At 43.9% G+C, this 21,658-nt stretch overlaps 2 protein-coding genes across 3 annotated transcripts in view; one reads left to right on the top strand and one right to left on the bottom strand.

Moving 5' to 3' along the window:
- The window catches only part of ATSEC20 (Sec20 family protein), a 47,963-nt gene extending 35,619 nt beyond the window's left edge, over positions 1-12,344 (bottom strand). Inside the window, exons 1-2 of one of the 2 annotated variants that reach the window (XM_086513069.1) lie at positions 12,189-12,344; positions 11,807-12,104 (exon numbers count right to left, since the gene is read on the bottom strand). In XM_086513069.1, the coding sequence (XP_086369195.1) occupies positions 11,807-12,039 (233 nt within the window). In that variant the 5' untranslated portion in view covers positions 12,040-12,104; positions 12,189-12,344. Of the gene's footprint in view, positions 1-11,806 lie in introns of both variants that reach the window. The other variant, XM_086513068.1, reaches the window with a different exon arrangement.
- Positions 12,345-20,296: 7,952 nt separating this feature from the next.
- On the top strand, positions 20,297-20,919 carry LOC147458447 (uncharacterized). The gene is made up of 3 exons (XM_086511851.1): positions 20,297-20,485; positions 20,557-20,618; positions 20,679-20,919. Exons 1-3 carry the CDS (start codon positions 20,297-20,299, stop codon positions 20,917-20,919), a joined length of 492 nt encoding a protein of 163 aa, XP_086367977.1.
- The last annotated feature ends 739 nt before the right edge of the window (positions 20,920-21,658 follow it).

Genomic DNA, 21,658 nt, shown 5'->3' with positions numbered 1-21,658 from the left:
CACACACATAGCAGATGACGAAAATGCTGACGTGGCAAAGCATACAAAACCCCCGAATTCTGCACTGACATGCTGACGTGGCAGAGCGTACGGAACCCCCAAATTTTGCGTCGACATGCTAACGTGGCAGACTATACGGACAATCCCGTAATTCGTGCTGACAGCTGTACGGATTTTCACTTTTTGCATTGATGCTTTTTCCTGTCAACTTTTGGAATTAGTTGCTTTAGGATGTCACAAACTGCTGATGTGTCAAGTCGGTAAAAAGCAGAGCCAACCTTCAGATCACGGCCAAGGGGCCTTAACCCTAAGAAGAACAAGCAAAAGAAGAAGAAGTGGTCCTACCAACTTATGGGACCTCGTCCGATGGGGCCCAAGTGACAGAAAGGATTAAAATAAAGCACGACCCACACACAGAGAAAGACTGGCGTAGCAACTGATGACGTGGCAGTTGTATGAAAACCCGAAAATTGCACTGACATGATGACGTGGCAGATTGTACGGATTTCCACGTTTTGCATTGATTGCTCACGTGACAATTGTACGGAATTCCGTGATTTACGATGGCAGCTTTTTGGCATTGCTTTTGGACCAGAAGCTTTTGAATTTAAAGGCTTTTCATCTAAACTGCTTTTGGGGCCTAGGGCCTTTAAATATGAGGCCATGGGCTCATTCTATGGCATGCTTCCAGGAGAAGGTGCAGAGTCTAGAGTACCAGCTTGTAGTGTGTTGATGCAATATAAAGAAATATCGAAAGGGGTGCCAAGGTTTGGGGCCAATACTCTCTGGGGTGGAATTCCGCCACTCCGTGTCACGTGTGCTCTCTCTCTCTTTCAGTTCAGTTGTTAATGAAGTGCTAAAAGTATGTTTTGTCTGTTCTTTTCTATTGGCACGTGGTACCTGTCTTGTGATAGGAACCAATTGCTTTTGAGTTTAAACTTTTGGGGCTCTGCTTTTGGCGACCCTAGGGGTCTCACTTCTCAGAGCATCTGGACGCAGAGTCTGAGAGCAAAGGACCCCTACGGGAGTTGTACCTTGCTTAAGATCTCATATAATGAAGAAATACCGAAAGGGACGCCAGGTTTTGGGGCCAATACCTCTAGGCATGCAACTACGCGTCTCGAATTGAACTGTGAATTAAGGTTGTGAAGTATTTTCAGTGAATCTCTCTCTCATGTGGCGACAAATTCTAGACTTGGGATGCCCAAGTTTGTTAAAGTGGCCCGAAAAAGGTGGAGAGTGGCACTCTGTCAAAACCTTTTCCCTCAAAGGCTGTCAAAGGTTGTGTAACACACAATATCGTTTTCTGCATCAAATAGCCATCCCGTATGGAATAGCCCGCAATTGTCTCCCCACTCTTTATCCGGTGAAAGATGCCTGCAAAGTCAGGATCTGTGGCGTACTGATCTACCATATCCTCAAAGCTTCAATGATATATCGCGGAAATAGCCAGAACCAAGGACTTTTGAGACAATGCATCTGCCACTAAGTTCTTTTGTCCCTGAACATGGACTATCTAGAGGTGGAACTATGACAATATGTTAGCCCACCGCATCTACTTTTTCGAGAGCTGCTTTTGCGACAAGAAGTAGCGTAAACTTTGATGATCTATGAAGACGGCAAAATCAGCTCCGAGGAGATAGTGTCGCCACTACGTAAGAGCATGGATAACTGCCAATAGCTCTTTCCCGTAAATCTCTGCAACCAACTCAGGACGTGAAAACATCTTGCTCTCGTAAGCAATGACATGGCCTTCTTGCATCAAAATTGCTCCCAGACTGCGACCACAAGCATCACAATAAACTTCAAATGGCTTTTGCAAGTCTAGCAAGGCCAACACTGGTCTCGTAGTCAACTTTTCTTTGAGAGTCTGAAAAAGCGGTAATCTCTGTCGGTCCCCAAGTGAAAGGAATCCCTCTTTAATGAGTAAATGAAAAGGAGAAGCTATCTCTACAAATTTTTTCGAATGAACCACCGATAATAAGAGCACAAGCCCAAAAAGCTTCAAACGAACATTCTTTAAATCGGACCAATCATGAATAGTCTCAATTTTGGCCGGGTCCATCTTTACCCCTTCTGCTGAGACGATGTGTCCCAAAAAATGTATCTCAAGCAAGAAAAATTCGCTCTTTTTCGCGTTCATAACCAATTTATGCTTCCACAATGCCTAAAAGACCTGCAAACAACAGGTGGCTTTGTTCTGCTTCATTCTTGGAAAAGACGATGATGTCGTCAAAGAAAGTGCCCACAAATGATCGGTACTGTAAGGTGCAGCGGAAGTGAATGTTGAACTTTGCTCAAGATGAGTGCTCCGAACTGTGCTCAAGGTTCCTTTTTCTTAGGGAAGGGAGAGCCTTCCATTCTTTATGAGAGAGTGCAAGTGATCACAAACAAAGTGAAAGGACACTGTGTGTGAAGGTGCATGAGACTGAGAGATAGAGAGAGAGAAGAGAATACGACACCAGAGACGTAAAACCCTCCTCTGAAGGCCCCACTCTCGATGGCGAGAGTGGTCTACTATCGATTGCACAATCTCGTACAATGGCTGATGCAATGAGTCTAAATGCTTGCTATGTCGATGTCGACGGTGTGGACGACGAGGATGAGACTATGGCTGAAAACTGAATGCTTCGAATCCTGACTTGCTACCGTTGCAAAAACGCTGGCTTGCTAGGCTTCATGTCGCTGAATTTGTTGATGCAAAACGCTGATATGCTGCTCTTCTATCTGCTGAATTTGCCTTGTTGAAAACGTTGGAGTGGCTGTGCAAAAATGCTGGTTATTGTTGAATTTGTCGCGATGCAATTGCAAAACGTCGAGGCTGATCTGCAAACCAAAAACGCTAGGGCTGATTTTGGTTCCTGCAGTGGAAATCTGCTACGCGAGGAATCTATTGTCTTCTGTGGAGGAATCTTGCTAACGCTAGGGCTGATCTGCTGTCTGCTATCGTCAGGAATCTGCAAGATCAAAAACGCTGGCTGATCTGGTCCAAAAAACGCTGTTTTCTGCTGTGAGCAAAAACGCTAGGGCATCTGGGGGTTCTGCTGAGAAGTTGCTTGTTGAGCGAGTGCTCCTGCTGCCTCTTCTGTCGGAAAGTACTAGCGCTAGGTTTCTATTTATACAAACTTAGCAAACTTGTCCTACCTAGTTTCAGCAAAAGTCACTTAAAAATAGTAAGTAAAAAATGTCAAAAATAGGGAAAATAGGTCTATGCATTGTAAAAATGCTCCTGATGGGTTCTGACTGGAATCTGATGGTCATGCTATGTGCAACCAGAGGATATGCATCTAATCTAAGTGTCTGGATATGCACGGTTGCGAACAGACTCACAAAGGTGTCAGATATCTTCCTATTCTAGACTGACTTGACTGAACTGAACCCTAGTCATGTTGTAGCTTGTCCACGGACACATAGGGTTGGATGTGTCACATGACATCCCCTCCTTTTCAAAGTGAGGTACTGGTACCGAACTGTATGGCGTCGAGGGAGATTGCCAACAATATCCGGAATCCTAGAAAGGACTCTTCGTCGGCCCACTCTGATGTGTGGGTCGTGCGATACTTGAACTTCATAAAGGTCTGCAACGCTTGCTTCTTTGGGCCGCGCTGAAAGCGATACAAAGTCTTGGAGTCTCCTTCAATGCTTCCACTTCTTCTATGGACGTAGATCCACCTTCTTCAAGAATCTTAGAGGCTGAAAATTCCCGAAACCACTTCCAACACAAAAATATGAACATACATGTAAGGTGACTGGAAAAGATCTCGTCTTCCTAAAAGACTGTGCATGCAATGTAGATGAACAAATAGAGGGAGTGCCAAACTGTTCACCACACACACGCAAACAATGAAATCGAATCTTGTCTTGCTGATCTAAATCAATCAATTGTGGCAATTCACAACGGAAATGCCCATACTTCGTGCTCATACTTTCTTGTGCTCTTTCTGCTACTGTGTCATGCCAAGGAAGAGACATGGAATGTGGCTTCCTTGAATGCATACCTTTCAGCTTTTCATGAGAAATCTGCATACATCCGTGCTCGTTCATGAGTGAATCATATTCATCGTACAATATGGCATGCCTATGAAAAGGGATCACATAAAGACGATGACTAAAATACAAGAAAGCATCACGAATGAAACAATCAAACAATGCATGCTGACTAATCATTCGAACACATAATACTTCCTGTGAGAGTTATGTCGACCTAGACTCGAGAGCCAAGATTGGTTCCTCCTGAGGCGGTTCTTTTTGAGTGCGTTCTGTCTAAGGGGGTTCTTTGGACCTCGACTGGAGAGTCAAGATCGGTTCTTCGTGATTAATCAAATCTGTAATGAGATTACCTTCACTAGAAAATGTCACGTGACACATCCAACCCTATGTGTCCATGGACAAGCTACAGCATGATCAGGGTTCAGTCAGTCTAGATTTAGAAGTGATCTGGCACTTTTGTGAGTATATTCGTAGACCATGCATGCCCAGTCACTTAGTGTAGATGCATATCCTTTGGTTGCACACAGCATGATCATAAGCATTCCCATCAGAATCCATCAGAATCCTTCAGGGGAAATTTCAGTGCATTTAGCCTATTTTACCTATTTTTTACATTTTTCACTTATTATTTTTAAGTGACTTTTGTTGGAAAGTATGTAGGGCAATTTTCCTAAGTTTGTATATAAGCAAACTAGAGCTAGCACTATTTGGCAGAAGAGGTAGCAAGATCACTCGCTCAACAGGCAACTTCTCAGCAGAATCCAAGAGGCCTAGCGTTTTCTGCATCAGCAGGACAGCACTAGCGCTTTTCATCTACAGACCCGCCTTGGCGATTTGTGCAGAGCAGATCAGTCCGACGTCATCACGACACAGCAGATCAGCCTAGCGTTTTGCATTTGCAGAACATCCGGCGACAGCAGAACCATTTTCAGCCCTAGCGTTTTTTATTTGTAGATCAGCCCCAGTGTTTTGCAGATTCACAGCGACGGAACATCCAGAACCATCAGCGTTTTCAGTTTTCAGCCCTTAGACACCGTAGATCAAGTCCCGAACCTCACAGACCTCACCTTCCCGCAGCAATTCCTCGCCGCACGGTCAGTTTCCGCAAGGTTTACAGTTTCAGCCCGGAAAACGCAGATTTCAGCATCTGCGTTTTCAGCGCGTCGTCGTCGCATCGTCCCCATCGATATCGTCATTAACATAGAGTCAGAATTCAGCAAATAAAGATTTGCAGATTTCAGTCCTTAGGTCGTTTTCGCCATCTCCGTCGTCATCGATCTAGCCTGGACTTGCATCAGTCACATGCATTCAGTTTGTACCAGTTTGTGCAATCATAAGTAGACCACTCTCGCCGACGAGAGTGGGGCCTTTGGAGGAGGGTTTTACAACGTCTCTGGTGTCGTATCTCTCTTCTCTCTCTATCTCTCAGTCTCATACACTTGCACGCACAGTGTCCACTCACTTTGTTTGTGATCATAGCCCTCTCTCATTAAGAACGGAAGGCTCTACCTTCCATAAGAACAAAAGGAACCTTGAGCGCAGTTCGGAGCACTCATCTTGAGCAAAGCGCAAGCATTCATTCCGCTGCACCTAACATTGGTATCAAAGCTTTGGCAGTGTTCTGTATCACTCAAGGAAAGAACCACAAGAATAACAAGAATTTTTTTTGCTTGTTGCGGTCGCACGAACCCAAGTTCTCTTGGGCATGTCGATTCCTAATCGTGTTTTTGAACAGTGACAAGAATTCCAAGAAAGAAGGCTTGTCCAGCCTCCCCTTGTGTCTCTTTTCACTCATTGAGAGCGGACCATGCATGATGATTTGCATGATCAAGATGTAATTTCTCACAAGCATGATGATTTGCATGATCAAGATGTGATTTCTTACAAGCATGAGGATTTGCATGAAGATGATGTGATTGTTCACAAGGATAATGTGTTAGTGGATACTTTTTCTAGCGAAGCTAACCTCGTTGTAGATTCGATCAATCACGAAGAACCGATCTTGGCTTTCGAGTCGAGGTCCAAAGAACCCCCACAGGACGATTCAATCATTCAAGAAGAACCAATCTTGGCTCTCGCGCCTAGGTCCAACTAACCATTACAGGAAGTATTGTGTTCGCATAATTGATACGCACGCATTGTTCGAGTGTTTCATTCGTGATCGTTTTCTGTATTTTAGTCAGCGTCTTTATGTGATCCCTTTTCCTAGGCATGACATATTGTACGTTGAGCACGTTTCACTCGTGAATGAGCACGGATGTATGCGGATTGTTCATGAAAAGCTGAAAAGTATGCATTCAAGGACATCACATTCCATGTCTCTTCCTTGGCATGACACATTTGTAGAAAGAGCACATGAAAGTATGAGCACCAAGCATAGGCATTTCCGTTGTGAATTGCCACAGTTGATTGCCTTAGATCAGAAGAGAGATTCGATCTCATTGTTTGCGTGTGTGTGGTGAACGGTTTGGCACTCCGTCTCTTTGTTCATCTACATTGCATGCACAATCTTTGAGGAAGACAAGATTTTTTCCAATCACTTTAAATGGAATAGGTATGTTCATGTTTTTGTGTTGGAAATGGTTTCAGGATTTTTCAGCCATGGAGATTCTTGACTAAGAAAGAAGCATGACTCTAGACAAAGTTGAAGCATTGAAGGAGCCACAGAAGACTCACTTTCGGCGCGGCCCAAAGAAGCAAGCGTTGCAGACCTTTATGAAGTTCAAGTACCGCGCGACCCACACATCAGAGTGGACCGGCGAAGAGTCCCTTCCAGGATTCCGGATACTGTTGGCGATCTCCCTCGACGCCATACAGTTCAGTACCCGTACCTCACTTTGAAAAGGAGGGGATGTCACGTGACACATCCAACCCTATGTGTCCGTGGACAAGCTACAGCATGATCAGGGTTCAGTCAGTCCAGTCAGTCTAGATTTAGCAGTGATCTGGCACTTTTGTGAGTCTATTCGTAGACCGTGCATGCCCAGTCACTTAGTGTAGATGCATATCCTTTGGTTGCACACAGCATGATCATAAGCATTCCCATCAGAATCCTTCAAAGGAATTTTCCAGTGCATTTAGCCTATTTTACCTATTTTTGACATTTTCCACTTATTATTTTTAAGTGACTTTTGTTGGAAAGTAAGTATGGCAATTTTCCTAAGTTTGTATATAAGCAAACTAGAGCTAGCACTATTTAGCAAAAGAGGCAACAAGAGCTCTTGCTCAACAGGCCACTTCTCAACAGAACCCAAGAGGCGTAGCCTTTTCTGCATCAGCACGACAGCACTAGCGTTTTTCATCTACAGACCCGGCTTGGCAATTTGTGCAGAGCAGATCAGCCCGACGTCACCACGACTCAGCAAATCAGCCTAGCGTTTTGCATTTGCAGAACATTCGACGACAGCAGAACCATTTTCAGCCCTAGCGTTTTTTATTTGTAGATCAGCCTCAGCGTTTTGCAGATTCATCGTGACGGAACATCCAGAACCATCAGCGTTTTCAGTTTTCAGCCCTTAGACACCGCAGATCAAGTCCCGAACCTCGCAGATCTCACCTTCCCTCAACAGTTCCTCGCCGCACGGTCAATTTCCACAAGGTTTGCAGTTTCAGCCCGGACAACGCAGATTTCACCATCTACGTTTTCATCGCGTCGTCGTCGCATCGTCGCCATCGACATAGAGCCAGAATTCAGTAGATAAAGATTTGCAGATTCAACCCCTTAGCGACTTTGAACAGCAGTACAAAGAGTAGCAGATTTCAGCCCTTAGGTCGTTTTCGCCATCTCCGTTGTCGTCATCGATCTAGCCTAGACTTGCATCAATCACATGCATTCAGTTTGTACCAGTTTGTGCAATCATAAGTAGACCACTCTTGCTGACGAGAGTGGGGCCTTCGGAGGAGGGTTTTACAACGTCTCTGGTGTCATATCTCTCTTCTCTCTCTATCTCTCAGTCTCATACACTTGCACGCACAATGTCCAGTCACTTTGTTTGTGATCATAGCACTCTCATTAAGAACGGAAGGCTCTACCTTCCATAAGAACAAAAGGAACCTTGAGCACAGTTTGGAGCACTCATCTTGAGCAAAGCGCAAACATTCATTCCGCTGCACCTAACATAGAAAAAGTATCAACGAACACATCATCCTTGTGAACAATCACATCATCTTCTTACAAATCATCATGCTCGTGAGAAATCACATCGTGATCATGCAAATCATCATGCTTGTCATTGTCATGCAATTCTTCATGCTTGTCATTGTCATTCAATTCATCATGCTCATCATTATCAAGCAATTCATCATGCTTATCATCATGCAAATCTTGTGTGTCATGCTTTGGAGAAGAAGAGACTGAGAGAGTCTCCTTTTTCCGAATCTCTTGCATCTGTGCCTGAACTTGAGAAAAGAGTCGCAACATCTCTTGCATGTGTCGGTCGTTCATTGCATGTCTTGCTTTGTTCTCGCGATCAAATTCTGCTTCTCTTTCTTCGCACTCACGATCAAATTCGGCTTGTCTTACTTTGGCTTCCAAGCGTGCTTGCTTGCGCTCACGGGCTATGGCTGCCAATCTTTCTTCGTACTTAAGATCAATTTCTGCTTTTCTTGCTTCGCGTTATAACTTCCTTGCTTCGCGTTCTAACTTGTTGTCCATAAACATCTGCTACAACTCCTCCATAGGATCTGGTGCAATCCTTGGCGTAGATGGGGAAGGGGGAGGGTCAAAAAAACCTCCTAGTGGGGAAAACTCTTCTTCGCCTCTCTCATGCTCATCGCCTCCAAGCGAAGTATCCATTCCGCTTCCAGTGATGACCATCCACTGAAGTTGTGGGTTCTTGTGATCTTGGGTTCTGAAGTTCACGAGGAACTTGGGTTCTTGTGGGCCTTGGGTTCTTGAGGGTCTTGAGGTTCTTGGGGGTCTTGAGGTAGGCTCTTGCGGTTCTTCTTTCGCTTGCAATCTGTGTTAGAGAAGGATCTTCTCTTCACCCAAGTTTTTCTCTTTCCGCGATTGCACCCCTTGGCAACCTTGCGCTCACACCAAGGTTTCTTTTTTCCACCTCACGTCGATTGGCCGGCAGAAGTGAATGTTGAACTTTGCTCAAGATGAGTGCTCTAAACTGTGCTCAAGGTTCCTTTTTCTTAGGGAAGGGAGAGCCTTCCGTTCTTTATGAGAGTGCAAACAAAGTGAATGGACACTGTGCGTGAAGGTGCATGAGACTGAGAGATAGAGAGAGAAGAGAATACGACACCAAAAACGTAAAACCCTCCTCTGAAGGCCCCACTCTCGATGGCGAGATTGGTCTACTATTGATTGCACAATCTGGTACAATGGCTGATGCAATGAGTCTAGATGCTTGCTATGTCGATGTCAATGGTATGGACGACAAGAACGAGACTATGGTGAAAACTGAATGCTTCGAATCCGAACTTGCTACTGTTGCAAAAACGTTGGCTTGCTAGGCTTCATGTCGCTAAATTTGCTGATGCAAAACGCTGATATGCTGCTCTTCTATCTGCTGAATTTGCCTTGTTGAAAACGTTGGAGTGGCTGTGCAAAAACGCTGGTTATTGTTGAATCTGTCGCGATGGAATTGCAAAACATCGAGGCTGATCTGCAAACCAAAAACGGTAGGACTGATTTTTGATCCTACGGTGGAAATCTGCTACACGGGGAATATGATGTCTTCTGTGGGGGAATCTGCTAACGCTAGGGCTGATATATTGTCTGCTATCATCAAGAATCTGCAAATCAAAAACCCTGGCTGATCTGGTCCAAAAACGCTAGCTTTTTGCTATGAGCAAAAATGCTAGGGCAACTGGGGGTTCTGCTGAGATGTTGAGCGATTGCTCCTGCTACCTCTTCTGCCAGAAAGTGCTAGCGCTAGGTTTCTATTTATACAAACTTAGCAAAATTGCCCTACCTAGTTTCCAACAAAAGTCACTTAAAAATAATAAGTGAAAAATGTCAAAATAGGAAAAATAGGTCTATGCACTGTAAAAATGCTCTTGATGGGTTTTGACTAGAATCTGATGGTCATGTTGTGTGCAACCAAAGGATATGCATCTAATCTAAGTGTCTGGACATGCACGGTCTGCGAACAGACTCACAAAGGTGCCACATCACTTCCTATTCTAAACTGACTTGAATTGAACCCTGGTCATGCTGTAGCTTGTCCACGGACGCATAGGGTTGGATGTGTCACGTGACACACACTCTCTGAAAATCCTATCCATCGTTCGGTTGAATGTCGTCGGAGCATTTGTAAGGCCAAATGACATAACCAAATATTTCTACAAACCAAAAGTGTCTTGAAAGCTATCTTGTGGACATCCCAGAAGCAATTCGGATCAGATGATATCCACTCTTTAAATCAATTATGCTAAAACAAGAGGACTCTTGAAGTCTGAGGAGTATATCATCGATTCTTGGAATTATTCTTGATGGTGACTATATTGAGAGCTAGACAATGCACATTCTCCAAGATCCATCTTTCTTTAGTACTAGCAACGCCGATGAACGGAAAGTTGAAGTGCTAGGTTGGACGAGACCCTTCCCAAGAAGTTCTTTTCCCTGGTTCATTATTTCTTCATTTTGAGCTCAGCTAACTCGATAAGGTGGTCGGTTTGGGTCCCCAAAGAGTTGGTTCAGTAAGGCTTTGGTCTCTCAACGTACGGGTTGTGGGTTCAAATCCCGCGTTGGGTCACACTCTAGAGTGACACCTTGTGCTCACCTAGTGTTCACGTTGCTAGGGCTCTTGCCCTCGGACACTCAAGTGCATCCTCCTCCTGGGTAGATCACCAGAGGAGGAGGTTCCTAGCTAGTTGCTACGAGTTCTCTCCGCCGTTTCTAACACGTGGTGCATCAATTAGGTGGCCATGTTGATGCCTATGTGTGGCTCTTGCCCGATGGTACGTGGCCCTTGTCCAACCATGTTACATGGCTAATATTTGGAAGGGAGAAGCTCCTCCCATGTGGGCCCTCTGGTATGTGGCAAAAAACAAAAAGGTCGGTCCGGTGGTGTACTACCAGGAACCAAATCAATCGTGTGATCCTCGGGACGAGAAGGTGCTAACTCGCCCGATAAGCCTTCAGAGAAACAATCAACCTGTGCATGTAAAAATTCTTGTTGTTCCTTTTCTAAATCAAACATTTTTTACCTTTGTTCATGATTCAGTTCCTTCAAGAAGATCGAGTAAACAAAAGGACTGCATTTCGTTAATTTGGAAATGGCGGAAGTTGATAGGTAGCAATAGAAGGTACTACTTCGTGGAGCCGCGGTGTGAACAAGAAATATGGCACTCCACACACACACACACACACACACACTAGATACATACATACATATACACACACACATACATACGTAAATCTGTGTAAATATATAGAAAATCACAAGTATAATAAGCTAGAGGTCAAAAGTTTCAAGGAAGAGCAAGCAAACACAATTCCTTGGTCAAAATTTACGCCAGTGCATAGCTCACTGAGAGGATCAACTTTGGTCGATTCTCAGTTGTCTAGGTATTTCGAAATTGCCTAAACACACAAATATGGTCTAGCACCCAAGTAGCAGCTCTCTTCTCAACATCTCCTCCTCTTCATCGTCTTAGTGTTCGTGGCAACCACGTGTTGATCAACTATTGCCCCATTGTTCATCAAGTAAGATGCCAAGTCAGCCTCTTTGAAGACTAGCAGTATGGTTGCAAGAAAAGGGGCAAAGGAGCGTTTTTGCTTGTAAGAACCAGCCCTTGGAGGCGATCCCTTCATTAACAAAATATATCGCACACACATACAGAGAGAGAGAGAGAGAGAGCTGACCTCAGGGATTGATGCGCTAGAAGGTCAAAGCGACGCTGAAGAGAGCGTAGGGAGGTGAGGGAATCCTGTGCAAGGGCGTTGAGGCGGGGCAAAGAGGCAGAGTCCGCTGTACCTTTCTCCAGACCACATTTTCGGAGGGCCTGAGCATAGCTTCCTGCAGCTTCATGCGCCTCCTTCCATCGCTTTTGAATATCAGCCTTTGCTTCGCGCAGCTCCTCTTCATCGTCACCCATGATCGGAAAAGGATCGGAAAGAGTTTTTCAAGAAAAAGGTAGGGTACAGGTGGCAAGTCTAATTCCTGCAGAGCAGTTCAAGCTCGTCACTGGGTGGATCCGACACTTGAGAGGTGCAACGGGTGTGCAAAGGTGAGCGCTCCTCTCACCTCCAGCAGCATAGCGCTCGTAACGCTGTTCTGAAGCAGGACCCGCGAAGTCGGGCAGCCGGTGATTCACACTGTTGGACCCTTGTATAAGAATTACGTTTCAGAGTCATCGGTGCAGGGAATGGTCATCCACTCACCATTCAAAGGGCGACTACATGTTTATTGGCGGAGCACTTTCTTAAGGGAATGATAAGTGGATGATCATTCCCGACCATCAAATGTCCAAGGGAGGGCCTCTCACACAGGCATGGGCTGGATGGGATCAATGGCCCACACTCATTCAGGGAATCGGATGCGATATGAGCCGTCCAATGTGGCTTTTGCAAATTCGGAAAAACAAGTAAATTCGGCCACACCAAAACTTGTAAATTTGGGCGTCCCCGCCCCCCCTCCCCCTCTCATCCCCCAGACTTGAACCTTGGACGCCACCTTTGCAAGCCTATCACCTTAACCACCTCACCTGCGCGTGCTCGTTGAAAGCAATGGGAGAAGGAGGAGTTTTATGATTCGGGTCGTCGCTGTGTAAGTTCGGGGTGGCTTTAGTAAATTCGGGCGCGCCGTGAAATCAACGGCCCACGATGCCCTCGCTCCCCAAAAAAGGCGTGGGCCATTGATCCCATCCAACCCATGCCCGTGTGAGATAGTGCTGAGGAATGGAGGGGGACGACACAGTTGCGCAGATAGGCATATCACACGCACCAACTACATTTCGTCGGCATGGGTTGGATGGGATCAATGGCCCACACTCATTCAGGGAATCGGATGCGATATGAGTCGTCCAATGCGGCTTTTGCAAATTCGGAAAAACAAGTAAATTCGGCCACACCAAAACTTGTAAATTTGGGCGCCCCCGCCCCCCCTCCCCCTCTCATCCCCCAGACTTGAACCTTGGATGCCACCTTTGCAAGCCTATCACCTTAACCACCTCACCTGCGCGTGCTCATTGAAAGCAATGGGAGAAGGGGGAGTTTTATGATTCGGGTCGTCGCTGTGTAAGTTCGGGGTGGCTTTAGTAAATTCGGGCGCGCCGTGAAATCAACAGCCCACGATGCCCTCGCTCCCCAAAAAAGGCGTGGGCCATTGATCCCATCCAACCCATGCCCGTGTGAGATAGTGCTGAGGAATGGAGGGGGACGACACAGTTGCACAAATAGGCATATCACACACACCAACTACATTTCGTCTGTTGAGTTGGACACCAAGGACTGGCTGCTGAAAAATTGCATGCAAAAAATATTCCGACTATTGTGTGGCAAGCAATCAAGTAGTGGCTCTTCGCTTTCAACATTCTATCTGATGATTTGTTAGCACGACAAAGTATTCTAAGAGCTAAAGTGTCAGCACGACAAGGCTTGCAAACTGTACTGGTCTCTGAACGATTCGGGTGTTGAGTTGAAAAGCAGCATGCAATCTAGATTATGGCTTTTAATGTACAACAAATAGACGGTTGCAGTTCTCTGTCCCTCGACCCTGGACTTTGACGGACAGTCAGAGATTTGCGGTTAGATTGTTGGACAAGATTGAACGACTCTTCGTGCTTTGTGTTGTAAAAGTGTTGCTACTTGTTTTTGCTCCGAGGGGGGAAGGCCGCTTATGCCTATAGAACGTCCGAACACTATGCACCTTTTCATGGACAAATGGGGGACTCACCACCTCGTTAGAACACATGATGTTCAAATGTTCCGGCAGTCTACTCCCCCTTCCCCTTTTTAAAGACGACGAAGCCTCGGTAACAATATGATTTTTAGCAAGTCGCAAAGCGGACACATCAGTGAGATTCCAAGCCTATTCTAAATTTTTGCCTCTAAATTGAGGGTGAATCCATCCTCATAAAGAACTAGCAGGACATATTGAGATGGTTTTCTAAATTGAACTTAGATGAAACCATGGATATCAACAATTTTTATCACTTGGTCAACATGAACTGGCTGTCATAAAATATAATATCTAACTTTAACAAATGATTTCTCATATTAAATTGATCATTTAATGTGGGAGAATAAACGGGAACAAGAGTTAGAATAGAGACATGTGCTTCTAGACCTATCTCAATACGGGATCAAAAGGAGAGATGGTTGCATCTCAATAGGGGTCCAAAAGGAAATGGTCTATTAAAGATCAATGTGCAATAAGTGCTTCTATACTTACCTCAGCAGGGAACCAAGAGGAGAGATGGTTACATCTCAATAGGGATCCAAAAGGAGGTAGTCTATCAAAGATCAATGTGCATCTAATGGAGCTTAAAAGACCTTAGGGTTAGCTTCATTAAAGACCTTCAATGGTTAGTGTTAAAAGTCCTTTGACCTTAGGCAAGCTAGGGCTGAGCTTCAGGTGGGAACCAAACCTAAACTTACCTTTGACCTTAGGCAAGCTATGGTTGAGCTTGAGGTGGGAATCCGAGCTAAACTTGCCTTTGACCTTAGGCAATAGGCAAGCTAGGGTTGAGCTTGAGGTTAGAACTCCACCCAAGGTGCTTGTCATGCTTGATGACTAAGGTACTTGAGGTACTTGTCATACTTAATGAGGAAGGTGATTGAGAAGCTTCCTATGCATGGTGGGTAAGGTGCCTGAGTCAAAAAGAGACCCTACAAACTTAATGACGAAGTTGCTTGAGAAGCTTCCTATGCATGGAGGGTAAGGTGCTTGAGTGAAAAGGAGACCCTACAAATTTAATGAGGAAGTTGCTTGAGAAGCTTCTTATGCATGGGGGGTAAAGTGTTTGAGTCAAAAAGAGACCCTACAAACTTTATGAGGAAGTTGCTTGAGAAGCTTCCTATGCATGGGGGGTAAGGTGCTTGAGTCAAAAAGAGACCCTACAAACTTTATGAGGAAGTTGCTTGAGAAGCTTCCTATGCATGGGGGGTAAAGTGCTTGAGTAAAAAAGAGACCCTACAAACTTAATGAGGAAGTTGCTTGAGAAGCTTCCTATGCATGGGGGGTAAGGTGCTTGAGTGAAAAGAGACCCTACAAATTTAATGAGGAAGTTGCTTGAGAAGCTTCCTATGCATGAAAGTCCCAAAGTAGGGAAATATTTGACCTAACCTTCCACTCACCCAAAGGGCACCCCTTTTCTAAAAGGGCACATGAGACACATGTCAAACTCTCACTAAGCTTAACCACATGGTGTGCTTGAATGGTATTGGTTGGGCTAAAGAGGGGTCCAATGAGCTTCTAGTTCCATCCAACAAATATCTAGATATTTTCAAGCTCTCTCTCTCTCTCTCTCTCTCTCTCTCTCTCTCTCTCTCTCTCTCTCTCTAAAGGGTAAGAAGACACTTGTTAAAAGACTACCCATGTACTTGATTGCATGCTGCATGTGATTGGCTGGGGGGAGAGGGGTCCAATGAGCTTGTAGCATGTGGAAAAGTTGCAACTCGCCCCAAGAAAGCAAGGGGGGTGCTAGGGGGATATACACCACACACACACTCATTTTGTGGAACTATTCTCACTTAGTGAAAGTAGAGGAACTCCACCTCCTCTCTAAGCTTGTGAGAAGTGAGAGCCTACACCAACACTCGTGGCTATGGAATGCAAATCCAACCAAGAGCCATGCTTCAATGATTAAGCTTGCCATCTTCTCCATCTTCATTACTATGCTATTATGAATGCTAGCAAGAAGATTAATGATAAGTGAGGAATTATTTCTTTCTCCTATGGAATGTTTCTTCTTCCTCTTCCCTATCCTCATTCCCCGCTAGCTCTCTCCACCTTCGAAGGTGTTTGAGGCCTTGGGATAGTCCATGCATTCTACAAAGTTTATGTTATGCTTGTGATGCATGAAGCTTTCCATGTTCATTGCATCACCTAGGTCACAAGGAACACAAAGATTGTATTGTACCGAGTCTCTCTTGATGGGAGAAACTATAATACAAAAGCCTATTGGAGGGGAGACCAGCTCCGTATGGATCCGTTCCTCAACTATTGTCATGTTCTCTAAACTCTCTCTCTCTCTTGCAAAAGTATTGTTCATGCCAAGTTAACTAAGTACCATGTTTATGTTGCTACCATCAATTAAGTTCACCCGCTATGCTCACAAAATAATCTCTCAAAAGTGCTTCACCTAATTTCCCGATTCCGCTACTCTCAAATTTCATAGGCCATTTCCATTACATTGGTATCAGAGCATTTGGTTTCTCTTTTCTTGCTTAAGGAGGGAGGTCCTTAAGTAGCCTATTAATGTTTGATTTTGTTAATTATATTAGGGTAAGCGGGACTGGGATCTATTATCAGCTTTGTTGAGCCCACTATGTGGGATATGGTGCACACCTCGAGAGCTTTGGTCTTAATAATGGAGTCTTTCTAGACTTGCCTACAGCTTTACCATTATTGAACCATAAGAAGTCCAAAAGGAGCTATCCCTCGGCAACTTCGCTATGTTAGACTCACTCCACTACTCTCTATAATTAACCAATTCGAGCCATGGGTGTAGATACTTAAGTGCCTATTTTCAAAGGCTAAGAGGAGTAGCAACTAAGGTTTTGAATTGCTAAAGCATACACTAAGTACACACATAAGTTCAATTAACATGGCTGACAATAACCAAGAGAGTAGAATGAACATTGATAACTTTGATTTTGCACATGAAGGTGCTAATGATGATGCCCCCATGTTCGTTAATTATCTTGTTACTAGGTTGCAACAAGCTATGGGCAACCCCGCTTTGCAAGCCGAAGCTACTCAACAACTTCGTGCTTATGGGATTTCCTTTCCTCTTCAAGAGGAGAGAGAGCTTAGGAGGCCTCTTGATGAGACCCCCAAAAGAAGACCTCTCCCATACGAGAGGAGGAATCCAAAGATCAAGAAAGTAATGAATCCCTAAATTCCTCCGAAGATGTGGCTCCACAAAGAAGGCGTACTAAATGATCGTCAACTTCTCCCAAGAGGAAACGGTTAACCCATAGTCCTTCTCCTCATCTCTTCAAAAGGTAAGAGAGGAAATCAAGGAAGAAAAGGGCAAGAAAGAGGTCACCCTCTTCTCCTTCTTCTTCACCTTCCTCCTCTACCGATGAAAGCTATGGTTATTCTCCTAGAGAATATAAGAGGGGAGGACATCGCAAATCTTACCCTGCATGGCGAAGGTCACGAAAGCTCAAGAAGTTCAAAGAGGGAGGGAAGAGTATCTCTTTTCTCACCTATGATGGCACCTTTGGTGCTACCGACAAAGTATTGGCCTTCATCCAACAATTTGATGCGGCCTTTGGAAACGAGGGCTTCATGGAGTCCTCCAAGCTATGCCATGTAGCTATGCACTTCCAAAAATTGGCTCGTCAATGGTGGGCTAGCCTTCGTGGCAAACGGCGACGCCCCAAAGACATGGAAAACTCTACGAGTTTCCATCATGAAGCAATTCCTTGCAAGTGATGCGATGGACAAAGTGCTTACCAAATGGCAAAGTTTAAAGCTTCTCTCTCGTGAGTTTACCCACAAATATGTGGACAAGTTTTGAGATTTATATCTCAAGGCTAATGTATTTCAAAAGATAGACTCCGCTGAGAAAAAGCAACAATTTTGTGTGGGATTACCCAAAGAGATGGCCGTGTATGTCAACTCTCAACGGCCTGTTTCTATCACTGAAATAATCCACCACACCATGGTTGCTTCGCGCATCAATTTCCAACAAGGGGCTAAACAGAATGTCAAGCCCATGGAAAATAAAGACAAAAGTGATGCCAAGAGGAAAACCAATGCGCAAAATTCTTACCAAGGCTATTCCAACAACAACAATAATCGGTCCAAGGAGAAGGGAGTTTACAAAGGTAAATATAAACTCTCTCCTAAAGAGCTAGAAGTTTTTTTTGAAGGACCACAAATGTTTTAAGTGTGGGGAGCAAGGCCATGGTTATCGTCCTTGCCTCAAGAGAATTGCCCGCAATGAAACTCCTAGAGCCTCTATGTTTGAAGCTCCAAAAGAGGATGCTCATTGCCAAGGATTTCTCCTTTCCTATGCTTGGGGAAAGATGCAAGAGCATGTTGCCTTTATTTTGTTTGACCCTAGTTCAACTCACAACTGCATATCCCCGGAGTTGACCACTAAGCTAGGCATACAAGCCCACGAGATGGGAGATGCATTGAAAGCCAATGGAGCTATCAATGGACAAGACGTCTCAGTTACTTCCTTAATTGGAAAATTAAGGCTTCATGTCCAAAGCTATGTGGACAAAAAGGATTTCTTCATCTCCCCTCTCAAACATGAGAATGTTATCGTTGGGGCATCATGGTTTAACCGCATGGCTTCCAACATGAAGTTCCCTGAAAGGAGAATCTACTTCACCTACAGGGAAGAGAGCATGTATATAGATGCTAATGAGTCGGGGAACACCATATCCAATAAAGGGAATCAAGAGGAATTAGAGTTGTCTAATTTCCTAAATGGATTCCAAGATGTTTTCATTGATGACATCCCTAGTGAGCTACCTCTAAAATGAGGGATGATGACTATGCAATTGAACTCCTACCAAGAAGCTCACCGCCTAACAAGCCTCCTTATCAAGTTTCACAAGCTCAACAAAAGGAGATCATGAGGCAAGTGCATGAATTGGTGAAAAAGGGATGGTGAGGTCTAGCTCCTCCCCGGGGAGGTCACTTTTTAGAATGTGTATGATATCACGTGAGTTAACCGGAGAGGATTATTAAAAGACCAAAATGTATAAAAAATGTATACATACAAAGGGGGGTGGGGGTTTTTTAAATAGGCTCACGGTGTAAGTATAGTATGTATATTGGGGTATTATTAATTACCTCTTGAACGCACGTGATATAGGGGTCTTTTGATAAGTGACTGCCCCGGGAGCTCCTCTCCATTTTGTTCACCATTGCTTTTAGTGAAAAAGAAAGATAACACATATCACATGTGTGTCAACTATAGAGCACTAAATAAGATCACTATCAAAAATAGATTTCCCGTGCCACGGGTAGAAGATCTATTTAATAATTTACAAGTTTTGGCTTGACAAATTCTCCAGACGCTTTCAAACTCATGATGGACAAAAATCTTCAGGCCATTCAAATTCTCTTGAGGAGTATAAGGGACACCTCTAGGTAATATTTAAAGTTGTGAGAGAGAATAAGCTTTTCATCAATAAGAAAAAAAAGGTGTGAATTTTTCCTACAAGAGATTCAATATTTAGGTCACATTATCTCTAAAGATGGCACCCGTATGGATCCAACAAAGTTAGAGATAATAAAAGGATGGCCTAATCCAAAAAATCTATAGGAGGTACAAAGCTGCATAGGTATGTGTGCATATTATAGATGCTTCATAGAAAAAATTCTCGCTAATAGCAGGCCCATTACAAGACTTAACAAAAAAAAAGAACGTTAAGTATTCATGGACTGCAAAAGTGCAAGAAGCTTTTGAGAAGCTTATCTCTCAATGTGTGCTCACACTACTAGATCTCTCAAAGCCATTTGAGGTCCGATGTGATGCTTGTGGTGATTGCCTTGGAGCTATTTTGCTTCAAGAATGGCATGCCATAGCATATGAGAGTCAAAGACTCAACTTCGATAAGTGAGTATTGGGCAAATACGAAAAAGAGCTACTAGCTATTCTATATATCCTAAACGTGTGGAAACACTATCTCTTGGGGACTCCATTTATCCTACAAATGGGTCACAAAGCCTCAAGAACTTCATGACGCAAACCAAGCTCTCCAATAAACAAATGAGCCTTTGCAATAGGGAAGGAAAAAAGAACCATTTACCTTGAAGGATGGTTATCTTCCAAACGGCAATAGGCTATGTGTTATTCACCCATACAATAAGAAAGTCATGTATGAATCCCATATTTCTCCTTATGCGGGGCAAAGAGAGAATCCATAATGTACTCTACAAGGAGTAGAAATGTATTTCTGTTGGTCTACCATGAAAAGTAAACATACAAGAGTATGTTTCAGAATGCGTGGTATACCAAAAGTTGAAATTAGAGAACGCCGTTAAAAGCGATGGCACTCCTAGCTTTCGTTTAACTGTGGCAGATGGTCCTTCAACAAGCGACCGAGCTAGTGTGAGTGTTGGTAAAGCTTCTTTGCAACTTAAATGTATCCTTGCTCATCTCTGCATTTTGATGGCAGCTTCTCTTTGTCCCTACACGACGGGTGGACTATCAGTTTATGGTGCATGAAGTAAAGGAAGTTGGATACTACTCATGTGTTGCTCGTAACATCAATGTCTTCAAGCATTTGTCAAACACTCTTAGTGTAGTTGACGCTACTATCTTGTGCCCGCTTCCTCTCTCTTTGGCTGGTGTCTTCCAAGAATACTTGTTGAAACAAGTCACGAACTTAGGCTTTGGGAAGAAGGTAATTGCTGTGTGCATATATTAGTTAAAAATGCATTTATGTTCTTCATATGGTCATTATTGAATTTGTAGGTGTTTGGAACGCTGGAGATTGTGAGTGTGAATAGCTTGGATGTTGAGTACTCGGGCGGAGTGTGCAAAGGTCTGAATGTGAGTCAGCAAGCTAGCAACCCATTTTGCTACTCTTGTGGCAGAATCTCTACAATCACTAAGCAGCCTGTGTTGCCCCCTAAATTATATCCCCAAGATGGAGAGGTTGTTTCTGTTATCTTGCAAGGAGCTGTAGTTGATTCAGTTCTTGGATTTTCTCGTCCGTTCCTGCATCTCTTTGATCAAAGCTTGGTAGAGCTAAAATCTTCACTCTTGAACTTCAAAAAAGCTGGTTGGTTCACTATTGACAAAGCGAGACAGGTTACTGCATTCAAAGGCGCGTAGTTTGTGTTCTTGTTATCAAGGTTTTACTTTTTGAAACAATGGCGCATGATATCATTTTGTATGCAGATGGCAAAAATCTACTTGTTGATCCTATATTTACTTGTAATTTTTTAGACAACAAAGATGTTTTGCTGAGTTTGCTTCATGGTTTCCACTTGTCCCTCTCTTTGCAATGCCTTGAATCCAAAATTGTGGATGAAATTTTGGAACAAATAGAAAAAAAAAACGAAGATATTCTGAAAGTTTGGGCTGACCCTTGGATTGTTGATGTACAATCACCTTCTTTTAATCAAAAAGAATTTTTGACGTCGCTTTTAGGTTGTCGAAATTCTTCAATGATGCTAAGTGTGCACTTGGTAACTTTGTTTTGCAAGATTTTTTCTTCAATGGGCAAACTCTACTGTTATGAAGGTGATGTTTTAAATGAAGTCCGTTGTTTCGGTGCACGTGAATGTGCAACCTCGTCCACTTGCCCAACTCTTGTGGTGTTGAATTTTCGTGGTTTTTTTTATGGTATCCGTGTGGCGACCAACCATCCAAACGTAAAAGTTGTGTGTGGAGTAAAGAAGCTACCTTGTGTCTAACAACACTTGTCGAAACTCATGATGTGGCTATCCAAGAAATTGCCTCTGTGTTTTTGCAATTATTTCCAAACTCTTTTAGTGTCAAACAAGTGAAGACAAAAATTTATAACATGTCCAAGTCATCGCAAATTCACCAAAGAAGGTCTATCGTTCCA

This window comes from Adiantum capillus-veneris, chromosome 5 (genome assembly GCF_014529385.1).
Source record: "Adiantum capillus-veneris isolate H3 chromosome 5, ASM1452938v2, whole genome shotgun sequence".
Classification (NCBI taxonomy): Eukaryota; Viridiplantae; Streptophyta; class Polypodiopsida; order Polypodiales; family Pteridaceae; genus Adiantum; species Adiantum capillus-veneris.
The sequence above is the reverse complement of the archived record's forward strand: the minus strand, read 5'-3'. Positions and strand labels throughout refer to the sequence as shown.

What these genes read in the sequence shown, in the direction of transcription:
- LOC147458447 (XM_086511851.1), top strand. Translation starts at nt 20,297, where the DNA reads ATGGTGCATGAAGTAAAGGAAGTTGGATACTACTCATGTGTTGCTCGT. An exon ending in ACTTAGGCTTTGGGAAGAAG is followed by an intron (nt 20,486 to 20,556) that starts GTAATTGCTGTG and finishes TTGAATTTGTAG; the next exon opens with GTGTTTGGAACGCTGGAGAT. An exon ending in GTTGAGTACTCGGGCGGAGT is followed by an intron (nt 20,619 to 20,678) that starts GTGCAAAGGTCT and finishes CTCTTGTGGCAG; the next exon opens with AATCTCTACAATCACTAAGC.